The following is a 12,376-nucleotide window of genomic DNA, read 5'->3' on the forward strand; positions in this document are numbered from 1 at the left end:
TGTGGGAGATATAATTGCTGGGAGGGTGAACTTTGGTGCTGGAGAGTCAAACTCTGGTCCAAAGATCTTTCTATCAATTAAACCAATCACTCTAAATGACAAGGCTTACCAAGATGTGTATAATAAAAGATGTGTATGCAGTAGGTCTAGTCGTCTGTATCAGCCAACCAGACATCATTGGTCCAAGTATATGTGTGTGTGTGTGTGTGTCTGCAGACACACTCTCATGCTGGTGGCAACATAAAATAGAAAGCTCATGTGGTTGAAACAGAAATCCGACGAGGCTGTGTCGGGTTGAAATGTGAGCTTGTGCTTCTGACGCCGCCGCAACAGTTTCTTATAAGAGCGACTCAGTTCTTACTGTTCGGCCGCCGCGCCCGGCCTCCTTCCCGGCCTTCTCTTCCATCATCCTCCTCCTCTCTCTCTCCTTCCCTTCACTCTCCCGCTCCACAAGCGCGCTCTTCTCCCTCTCCTTTTCCTCTTTCAGTCTCTTCTCCCTCTCCCTCTGCTCTTTCTCCTCTCTTTTCTTCATCTCCTTCAGCCTCCTCTTCAGAGCGGAACGGTCAGTCTGGCTGCTCACCCCCAGAGCCTGGAGAGAGGGAGGAGGGGAGGGGGAAAAGGAAGAGAGGGAGGAGAGAATGGGGCAAGTAGACAGTTGAGTTCACGACCTCATTTTCAGGCTATTACACTTACACAATTAATTATTAGAAATCTAGAGGCTATAAATATTGTCACAAAACCACTTGTAAGATATGACAATTCACAATAGAAAACAACTTAACAAGATGATCAAATGTGAAAAAAAAGAAAAGAATCGATCATATTTTTTTCTGAGATTTTTTTCATCCCGCATTCTGTAAATTATCATGTTTTCCTTAACATCTTCTTGCAACTACTCAAATATTAAAAGGGGACAGAGGAAAGGCCATGACACATTTGCGTCTTTTGGGACAAACCACAAACTTTGTTGAAAATAACAGCTCACCTTGAGTTTCTCACTGTCCATGTTGAGCAGCTGCGTCCCGTCCACCCCTCTAGCAGTGAACTCGGCCGTGTATTGGTCCATGTTCATGCCAATCAGCCACAGGCACACCTGCTGGTTGGTCCACTCCAAGAGAGGTCGACTCTGCCATTGGTTGTTGTTATGAGCGGGAACCAGGTCATCATCCAAGGTCTGACATGACACAAGATTTTATACGTAAGAGAGCAGTAGAGGGAGGAGAAAAGAAGGAGAATGAGAGAAATAAAAAATGAGAGAAAGCAAAAATGGAAGTGAAGAGACTAGGCTTTGAGAAAGGAAAGGAAAGATGAGCTGGCAAAGAGCGCTCCATGGGGAAGGAAGGAAGGACAAAAGTGAGGAAGAGAGGGATAGACTCACCTCAGTGGAGGAAAAGGTGAAAGTGTGTGAGTGTCCAGAGAGCGAGTGATCAGAGACAAGACCCACCATGCTGGAGCTGCCCACTGGAGATCCAATACTCTGGAACCAACAGACACAAACCCAGGCTGCCTACATACACCACACCTGTTTACATGCCTATGCACTATAATGCATGTGCATGCTTGTATTAGATATCTAGACCAGGATTTAGATCAGGAAGTTGGGATAGAGAAGGGGGATGGCATGCAGGAGCCAAATTCAAATCACTTGGCATTCCAAGTACTTGATGCATGCTGTGTGTGTGTGTGTCTTCCCTCACCTGATCTCTTCTACCCGTGGTGGTCAGGTAGGGCAAGCTGCTGCTGGACACGGACCGGAGCCTCTCCCTGCCTCTCTCCCTGTCCTCCCCCTCCTTCTCCCTCCCTCGCTCTCCGAACCAGGGGAACGGCAGGCAGGAGGGCATGGAGGTGACCGAACCGGACGGAGAGACTCCAGTGGGCTCGTCCACCAGGTCGCCGCACGAGCCCCTGGTGGGAAACAACACGCTTGAGTACAGTCAGGAGCGCCGGCGTACGAATGTGTGTAAATACCACATTTGGGATTTGTCGTTAGCGCTCTTCTTTTTTTGGTACACTGGTGTGTTACTGCCATTTTGTAAAAGACACTGTAAACAGTCCATGCTTTACAGTGATTTTACAACAGCTAAAATGCATTAAACACAACGCAGAGACTCTCATTGCTTACTGCTGACATTGGGCTTTATTCATGAAAATGTTCTTTTAACCTAGATTCCATCACTCCATGATTTCAAATATGCACCACAGTGAAGGTTATACCAATTGGAATCTATAATAATAATAATAATAATACAAACAGAAGGACAATCCAGGCACTCCAAATATAGAAATATAATCAGTGTTTGATGGCAGTGAGACTCAACTTTTGGATTTTCATAAATATCTGAACTCCATTAATCGCAATATTAGGCTTTCTATTGACTACTCTCAGCACAGCATTAATTTTTTGGATTTAACTATTTTTAAGGGGGCAGAGGGACAGTTGCATACCACTCTCTTAAGGAAGAGTACCTCGCACAACACCATCCTTAGAGCGGATTCTTTTCATCCCCACCACCTCAAAGATAACATCCCATATGGCCAATTCCAACGCCTACGGCGTATTTGTAATTGTGAGACTGATTTTGTTGAACAGGCTGAGGCCATGTCCAATAGGTTTTCAGAGAGAGCTTACAAACCCAGGGTGATTAAGCAGGCTTTTGACAGAGCAGTCACTTGAGCGGGATACTCTTCTTCAAAAAAACATCAGACGCAAGCCTGTACGTCAGTCTCGTCCATTTTTTGTCACCGCATATAGTACACATGCGGAACAAATCAAACGGATCGTTAAAAGCAACTGGGCCATCACTGAGAGTGACACTCTTTTGAGTAAAGTTTTCCCTGAACCCCCTATAATTTATTTTAAATGCGCCCCCACTCTTAGGGACAGACTCATGCATTCATATCTTCCAGCAGATAAAAAAGGTACTTGGTTGACCAAACCGGTTGGCACTTTCAAATGTATGCATTGCCCTCACTGTGATAATGTTGTGCAAACTAAATGTTTTGTTGAAGCTAGCACAAACAGAACTTATAAACTTAGTGAGTTCATTAACTGTAACACTACTTTTGTCATATACCATCTGTCTTGTCCATGTGTGGAAGGTTTTTTCTACATAGGTCGTACAAAAAGACGCCTGAGGGATCGCCTCGCCGAGCATAAATATGCCATGAGAATTAGGAATGGCGATTACCCCATGGCTAGACACTTGCTAATGATTCGTTATTGCACATAGAGGGCATTGAGCACATTAAACCTTTGGTCAGGGGGGGTGACAGAATACGGAAACTTAACCAAAGGGAAGCTTTTTGGATCCATCGACTGGATGTGTTACAGTATCCTGGTCTCAATGAGGATATAGAATTCACATGTTTTCTGTAATTTTCCTCTGTGTAGGCTCTCCTTTTCTCTCACAGCCTATGAAAAACATATATGGGTATCTATTCCCTGTGTATGATGCACATGTTATATTTCTGTGTAATCTATTCTCATGTTATTCGGTTTAATTATATATATATTTTTTTCATTATTTTCAATTTGTTTCACCTGTTATGTGATTATCCGGGTCATGTGCTTGCCTCCCATTGGCTATTGCTATTATATAGGTGAGGCCACACCCGCGTTGTCTATGTTTAAAGCCCTGAAGAAGACCTACAGTGGTCGAAACATGTTGGCTTTTTTAATGATTTAGCCACTACAATAAAGGCTTTTTAAGAATTTTTTCTTCCTCGTGATTATATTTCTATATTTGGAGTGCCTGGATTGTCCTTCTGTTTGTAGCACACTTTTTTTCCCCCGTTTTCCAAGAGCATCCGATACATTTTTGATACCAGCTTGACAATATAGAGCAACCAGTCATTTCCTTTTTTCCAATAATAATAATACACATTATTTATAGAGCACTTTTCAAAACACAGTTCCAAAGTGCTTTATAATTAAAAGAAGACAAGGATAAAATGAATTGATAAACTCATACAAGGTAAGACAACAGAAGGGTAAAAACCAGTGACTTAAAATAGATACGATTATAATCTTAATAGATAAGATAATAAGTTAAGGTACAATAAATAAATTGGATTAAAGGTATGTAAGCCTTTTATTAATTATAGGTCACTGACAACTCGGGGGAAATCCACATTAACTGTTGAACTTTGAAAGAAACCCATAATGTTTTGGTTGTGTGTATATGTGACATCATCACACCTGTTATCCATGGACCTTCTACTCTTCTTCTCACTTCTGCTCCTTCTGCCGAGAGACTTCCGAAGGCCACTAAGAGATTAGAACAGAGATTATAGGCATGAGGAGCATCAGGGTGGAACGTACCACCGGCCAAATGGTGACAAATCTGCGGCTGATACATTTATCTACTGCAACAGCCTCTTTGGCAGGTAACCAACAAAGACCCAGAGGTTCTTTGTGGCTGATAAACTGTAGAATCCATCAGCTACTGTGAAAAATACTGAGATATTCCGAAGATAGAGACCCTGCACCTGAAGTCGGGGAATTTCCTTTTGGATTTTCTGGATGCCGAGGATTTGGTGGGTGAGGGAGAGACCGCGTCGGTGATGTGGATCGACGGGGTGAAGACGGAGGTGGCGTTGGTCTGGGCACTGAAGACTGAGAAAGACGAGGTACTGGACTTGTCACTTCTGCTGCCCCTCTGCCCCGCTGTGGGAGCAGCCAATGACGCGTTCTCCTGCAGTTTCTGAGCTTCATCCTCCTATAGGATGAGAGGGCATATGTGTGTGTGTGTGTGTGTGTGTGTGTGCGCGACCAGTTTGCACATTCAAAAACCACAATTGAGTGTCAGTGTGTTTTTCAAGTCTGCGTCTGACCTGTCTTTTAAAGCTCTCTCGGAGTTTGTCCCGGGAGGGTGGGTGGCGCTTGGCTTTCTGGGCCAGCTGAGCTCTGGCTCTGTGGGCGCTGGAGTCTAGACGGCCTGTATCAGGAACTGGAATACACCAGTCTGGACCTGACACACAAACACACACACACAACATTTTCTCGGTCAGTGGCAAAATGTAATTTTTCCAAGAGGTCAGAAAAACTAGTTAATTTTCTCTTCTTCTCTCTCTGAATGCATAAGATATTAAGAGATGAAAATTTGAAAAAAAAAAAAAATAGATATACACTACCAGTCAAAAGTTTGGACACACCTGATTGAATGTACTATGATTTTCATTCTCTTAAAGCCATTTTGATCTAAAAGCTTATGCTTAAATGTTTGAAATATGTTTCTTAGACAAATATAAATGTGTCTCTATGTATGAATTTCTTTCCAAAGCCTTTGCCTTTCCATCAAGGCAAAGGGCGGCTACTTTAAAGAATCTAAAATATAAGATAAAGATTTGTTTAACACTTTTTTGGTCATTGCATAATTCAATTTGTGTCATTTCATAGATTTGATGTCTCTACTATTATTCTAAAATGTGGAAAATAGTAAAAATAAAGAAAAATGTGTGTGTCCAAACTTTTGACTGGTAGTGTATGTTATAAAATGTTCACTTGCCAGCAGCTAAACATTCAGCCAGTCATAGAGAGACTTATAGCAGACATACAGTAAGGCAGCACTCTCACACTGCTATCACAACTGTTACACTGTCCATCTGTGGAAGTGTAATGAAGCCGCCTACCTGTGACTGAAGTGTCCAGAGAGTGATTCTTTCTTTCAGGCACTGGCTCTTTTCTCTCTAGCTGTGACGGACAGCATGGAACAGTGACCACAGAGAAATGGCAGGTTCAATGAAGTAAATCCATGTGGGAATGAGAGAAGTCTCCTCTCACCTGCATTTGCAGTCTCTCCACAGTCTCTCTGTGTTTCTTATCTCGCTCCTCCATTTCTCTCCTCAGATCCGCTTCTCTCCTCTCCCTCTCCTCCTCTCTGCATGGACAAAGCGCTGCGCGTTATTTGAAAAGCTTAATTCCAAACCCACACACACACACACACACACACACAACTCAAAACCCATATTTGACTTTTTAAGTTATTTGTTTTGGTGTAATTTATGAGTAATATTCCACATAGTCAGAGAGTTACCTAGAGTTGATAATTACCTGTTCTGGTATTCCCTGACCAGTCTCTTGGCCTTGCTGTATTTAATCTCCAGGCTCTCCGATTGGCTCTGAGCATCAGCCAATCGCTGGCTCACAACCCTACACAGGGTCTGGGCCTCTTGCCAGTACCTGATAGATAGAGGGGGGTCATCAACATCCTCTCAACCATCATTATCACCTTCATAATTATCTTCTTAATCATTATCAACACGATTATCCTTTTTGCATGCATTAGGTTCCCACCCAGTCTCTGTGCAAGATCTGTGTTTACTCAGAGAAATTTGACCAACAATCATATCTGACAAAATCAAATTCTATGATCTATGCTATAGAAAAGATAAGATCAGGAACAGACACGGTGCATAGAGCTTATAGTACAGTACTTCTCTAGTTTCTCAGCTTTCTCTTCTCCATCCTCAGCTCTTTGCTCCAGCTCAGCCCTCTGGCTCTCCCAACAGGCCTGATGCTCCCGCCATACCTTTAACTGGGGGACAAAGTATGTATTTATTTATGTATGCATGCATGTCCGTCATATATGTCAAAAACCTTTCCTGGAGTTGGGGAAAGAGAAGAGTTATGTGGCCTCACCCTATTCTTGTCCAATCCTCTTGAATAAAATATTTTTGATACAACAAATGAAATATTCACTGATCCAACACAGTTGGATAGAAGAAAGCCAGACTTTCCGCTGAGAAGCTTTCGCCAACCCAGTTATGTCACAGCAGTGATTACTTCAAGGGAAAGGCAGAAAAGGAGGGCTGACGTGAAGAAGTGTTGGAACAAGGCCCGTGTCCTAATAACTCCACACTGAGCCATTTCATACACAGTTAAATGGGTCAGACTGTTCTAAACGTGGAGGCAAAGGTAGTGTATTAAGAAGTGAGTACAGTATTGGTGTGTGTGTGTGTGTGTGTGTGTGTGTGTGAGAGAGATCTCAATCTCAGCAGAGTGACCTACCTTTTCCCTAGCTTGGTGAAGTTGGGCTGTTCTGCCTTGTAGTTTTGACTGGAGCTATAAAGAGAGTGGAAAACCAAAAATACACAGATAATTTGGGTATATACACACCATGTTAAATACTAGGGATGCACCAATACCACTTTTACACTGCTCATACTGATTCTGAATGCTAAACTACAAGGAACAGATGATACCAACTACCAATCCATTATTTTTACCATATACGACTTGTGAAAAATGTGTGAAAAGCCAAAATAAAGTTGCTTATTATTGGATTTTAGTATTGGGGAAATTCTCTGATACAATACTCGATTTAGTGCAGTACTGGCCTCATATCCAACACCAGTGTTGCTGCACACCTATTATAAACAGTTGGTTTGTGGATCTTGATGGATTCTCGTTGAAGTACCTGCTGGTATTTGAGGCAGAGCTGATAGTTGTCGAGACTGGATAGTACAGACACATCCTCCTCTTCTTCCTCCTCTTCTTCCTCTTCCACTGAGCTCTTCTCTGACGTGCCACCATCATTGTCCTCACCTCCATCTCCTACCCTTGCCCTCTGTCATGTACACACACACACACACACACACACACACACACACACATATACACACACAGAGAACAGATTAATCAAACCGTACAGAATCCTTAACAGAACTCACACTCCCCTCCTCTTAGGAAACACACCTTTCTGGTTGGTTTGTCCATTTCCAGGCTTTCACTGATCAGCCGTGCCACCTCACTCTCCACCCCCTGCTTCTCTCGGCCAATCAGAAACCTGCAGCAGAAGAGAACAACATCTAATAACAAACATGGACAAAGACATCTCAAAAAACAGCATCCGGTGAAGCAAAATCAACTTTCCTTTTCAACTCGCTAACACTGATCTATCTTTAAATAGCTTTCATTCTTTTATGTAATTTTTATAACTCTGACCCTGTCACTTCTCTGTTTATCTTTTTTTTTTTTTTTTAACTGATACATCAACATTCAGGCAAAAAGATGCCTTATAATACCCAGTGTCCAAATCACTGACGGGAAAGACCTTACACCCCTGACCACTCTCCACCACCATCAAAGGAGTAGCAATGTATAGAAATACAGTCCGCTATCTGTCAGAGACAAAGCAAATCTCTTACTGCAAAAAAACCCAAACAAAAACAAAACAAACAGCATTGAAAAAGTAGCACAGCCAAAAATAAAAGTAGTATGGCAGAGTACTCACTTTTCATTTGAACACACAAAGATATAAAAAGCAGCATTATTGTGTGTGTGCCAATAAAAAAAAGTGTGTACTCTACCTGTACTTTTATTTTTGGATGTGCTACTTTTTTGTGTTTTTGGTTAAGCACTCCAATCAAGTCTATTTTGGTTGATGCACACTTCAACCTCCACTCTTAGCAGTGAAACATTATAACTCACTTGACCAGGCCTGATGTATTCTTGAGGACTGTGGCTGCAAACAGCTGGGAGACTCCAACCAAACTCACCCCGTCCACCTCCACTATCTGGTCATTCACCTGAATCCTACCGCAAACACACACACACAAAGATAGAGTCTCGGTTTTTTTTTTAGCCTTATTGAATCCCCAGTAGTCAAGTGATCGCTGTCAACACTTACCTTCCATCCTTCTGTGTAGCTCCTCCTTCAGTGACGGTCTTGACGAAGATTCCCAGCTTCTCCAGGCCCTGGTCGGCCCCCACACCCATCCCTATTATACTGATGCCCAGACCCTCATCTCCTGGAAGAAGGGAGAACAGAGTCATCATAGAGATTGTTAAAGATAGAATTTACCTTTATATAACTGACGTTGTTAGTCAGGAAACATGGAGATAAAAGAAAGCTTGGTGAGAGGTACAGCGCGGAAACGCTGAGGACAAACTGGGTTGACTCATCCCTAGTCACATAGCTGAGTCACTGATAAGTCACTGATTAGATATGGAAGCAGCTCTCAGGTGAAACTCATCACTCAGAGGTGACAGTAGAAGGAGAGAATATCATCGTGATAATGCACAGGGTATTTTAAAGATCTGGTCAGCGTCTTTTCACGCTGAGCGGGTAACAAGGCTGTCAGAGGACGGCAACGTCCCCCACTAAGCCCTTCCATGTCAAAGTCATGGATTATTTTTTGACGTACAGCCCCACTGAGTGTAATGTTTTTGGTTTTTACGGCTCCATCTTGAACGGTTGCAACAGAATCTGGGCAGATGGTTACAGTGAAAACACAAACAAATAGACATAACTAACCCAATACATCTCTGTGCATGCGGGATGTAAGAATTAGACCTCTAGTTATGACCGACTGCAACAAACGCAGAACACGGTGAGACAAGACAAGAAGTTTAGGAAGAGAGAGACAGAGGGACAGAGCAGATGGAGACACCAACCCTTTTCTATCTCCACTGGGAACACATCCATCTTGTCCACTCTCTTCTCCAGCTCATACTCAGCCGAGGCCGACACCGGGTCAATATCGTCGTTGCGCCTGTCGTAATCGGCATTAGAGTAGGTGCTGTACACCTGAGAGACAGCAGGAGGGGGAGGAGGCGTGGACAATGAATACACGTTCAAAATCAATGCAGCGGCCTCGACTTGCATCAACACCGATGTAAATACTGCTTATAAAAATGTGTATTGCTGTGTATTGCCATGGAGAGCAGCAGAGTGCAAAGACAGCCATCTGCAGCTATTGACACAACAAGACACTGTTTATGTTGGCAGATCTTTCAGTGAGAGTGCGACAGAGTCAGAGAGAGAGAGAGAGAGAGAGAGAGAGAGAGTGTGAGAGTGTGCATGGGTGCCATTCTCACTAAGACTTGAGCTAGGTATATGCATCATTATGGGGAGAGTTGCAGAAAACCATACCACCCACACACACACACACACACACACACACACACACACACACAGTCCACTGGTCAACTTGACAATTACCAGTGCTAAAGTGACCACTACCACAACAGTTTGTCATGCATGTCATGTCATACTAACACACACACACACACACACACATATACACACAGGAATGTTTAGTGTGCTGTTGCATCAGCGCCACTCTAAGCTAAACACTGGCAGAGTGAAGCATGTGGGATCTTGCCTTTGCTCCTCCCCTAATGGATCAGAAACATGGCTTTGGGCTAAACACTTCTCTTATATGGATTCAAACACCAGCTGGAACTGACAGTCACACAAATCTTCCAACTGTACAGAGCTGTTATGTTGAGCTGCTTCAAATGAATAAACTGAAAGAGCAGTGACCACGCAGCTGTCAGTAAAGTGAATACAGGATGCTGAGTGTCTGAAGAGTTCCTGTATCTCCTCACCTTGATTGGTGCTGTGGTGAACTTGACCTTCCTCTTCCCAGATCCCGCTGCCTCGCCATCGCCCTGATCGGCCAGTTCAGGAACACCGGGAATCTCTTCGTATTCCAACGACAGCCGCTCTGCCGGATCCGGAGAGCTTTCCTGATCCTGTGATTTTGAATCCTCAGGATGAGATTGGCATTCCCGTTCCTGATCATACACAAAAGCCTTGTTCTCAATCCCACAGATAACTGCGGATCCCGTTTGGTCCTCTCTTCCTCCTCCTACCTCACCTTTCCCCTCAGCAGCTCCTCTGCACCTCTCTCGTTTGACTTCCACTTTGGCTTGCTCCTCTGGCAGCTCAGAGGCTGCATCTGCTTCTTTCTCATTTCTTTCTTCCCCTTTTCCAACCCTTTCCTTTCCTTCACTGCATTCCCTCTCTCCACCTTCCTCTCCCCCCTCTGCCTTTCCCTCCCTGTGCAACTTTTCTTCCTTGTCAACATCCTCCTCTAGCATCTTGCCTCTCTCTTCCTTTCCGGCCCTTTCCTTCACCACCACCTCTGTGTTTTTCTCTCTCTTGTCCCCCTCTTCTATGGACTTTCCAGCCCCTGCACTGAACTGTCTGTTCTGATCTGTCTGCCCCTCCCTTTCACCCTCCCAGTGTTCATTCACCTGCTGGTACTTGTCTCTTCCTGCTTCCCCGTCATCTTTAGTCTCGCTTTTGGATGGCATGCTGGCAGATAACTCCTTTCGGTATTCTTCTGAGGGAGCAACTGGCCTATCTTCTTCTGGTTCCATTCTGCGTTCCACTATACGAGGGTCTACAAGCGTTTCACATCCCGGTGACGTTTCCACACTGGTTTCTTCAAACACGTCGTCCACTAGGCCCTCTGCCACCATTTCTTCCCTATACTTTTCCCTCCTTGTCCCGTCTCCAGTTTCCGTCTTCCTCTGCCCTTCTTCCTCGTTCTCGTCGCTCTCCGACGACTCGTTCTTCACGTCTACTAGTTCTGCCCTCACCGGCTCCTCGGGGGTCAAGCAGGGTTCAGGGGTTTCTCCTCCCGCCGCTCCTTCCTCTCTGTGGGATGTCGCTGTTTGAGCATCAAGGTAGGACAGAGCTTGTGTGTTGGATGCTTGCCTGGAGGCGTCTGATGCAGGAGAATCTACAAGGCATTCAGGCTCTTCTACTCTAGATGAGGCATCAGCTATGGGATTAGGAGATGGAGGCTGATGGTGTTGCATTGAGGGAAGGGATTTTGGGTGGCTTGCCAGTGAGGTGGGTGCGGGAGGCTCTGTGTTTGGTGAGGAAATGTTTACGACGGGTAAGTTTGAGGATTTCACCTCATCTACGCCATCCTCCTCTCTATGCTGTCCTGTCTTTGCCTCCTCTTCTTTCTCCAACTGGCTGACTCCTCCCCTGCCCTCTTCCCCTTCTCCTCTCCCATCCGCCATCCCCTTGCATCCCCTGACAGCAATAACTTTAGCACCTTGCCCTCCACCAACCTCCATCACCTTGGTCTCAAACAACTTCCGGGTCACGGAGAACTTCTGAGCTAGAGCGGCTCTGTCTATCTCGACTATCTCCTCCGACTTGGGCGGTTTCTCTAGCAGAGAGGATTCTACGCTGGAAATGCTGGCTACGCTGCTCAGGGCAGAGGAGGAACTGAGGTGGGAACGTTTGGGGTCAAGGAAAGGTGAGGGTTGGAGCTGCAGGCGAGGAGGTTGGGGAGACACGAGGGGCGTGGAGCCAGAGGTCGGTGGCGGTCCGCCATCTTGTTTTAGCTGCTGGCTGTCCATCTGGAGGAAGATGTTGTCTCTGATCTTGGTCCCCCTGGTGCTGAGGACCCTCCCTCTGCTCCCTGTGCTGCTGGTGTGGGACATTATGGGATCTGACAGGCTGGACGTCAACTTAGTCGGGGGTACAGCAGACTGCTGGACAGCAGCTTTGGTCCCTGGTTGTCGAGTGGTCCCGGTGTCAAAGGAGCATTTGATGGCGTGGAAGTCGGACTTGTAGGTTATCCTGTGAGGGGAGGCGCTCCGGCCTTTGCCGTCCGTCCGCATCAT

At 45.0% G+C, this 12,376-nt stretch overlaps 1 protein-coding gene across 1 annotated transcript; it reads right to left on the bottom strand.

Moving 5' to 3' along the window:
* Positions 1 to 337: 337 nt before the first annotated feature.
* On the bottom strand, positions 338 to 12,376 carry LOC139929261 (uncharacterized). Its single transcript, XM_078287645.1, is given in 18 exon segments — positions 338 to 589; positions 986 to 1,174; positions 1,379 to 1,477; positions 1,698 to 1,905; positions 4,199 to 4,267; positions 4,489 to 4,718; positions 4,834 to 4,964; positions 5,632 to 5,699; positions 5,781 to 5,879; positions 6,053 to 6,181; positions 6,436 to 6,536; positions 7,010 to 7,063; positions 7,419 to 7,546; positions 7,672 to 7,787; positions 8,432 to 8,536; positions 8,631 to 8,814; positions 9,320 to 9,530; positions 10,334 to 12,376. Coding segments are annotated over 18 exon segments (4,416 nt in total).

This window comes from Centroberyx gerrardi, chromosome 13, assembly GCF_048128805.1.
Source record: "Centroberyx gerrardi isolate f3 chromosome 13, fCenGer3.hap1.cur.20231027, whole genome shotgun sequence".
NCBI classification, from domain to species: Eukaryota; Metazoa; Chordata; class Actinopteri; order Beryciformes; family Berycidae; genus Centroberyx; species Centroberyx gerrardi.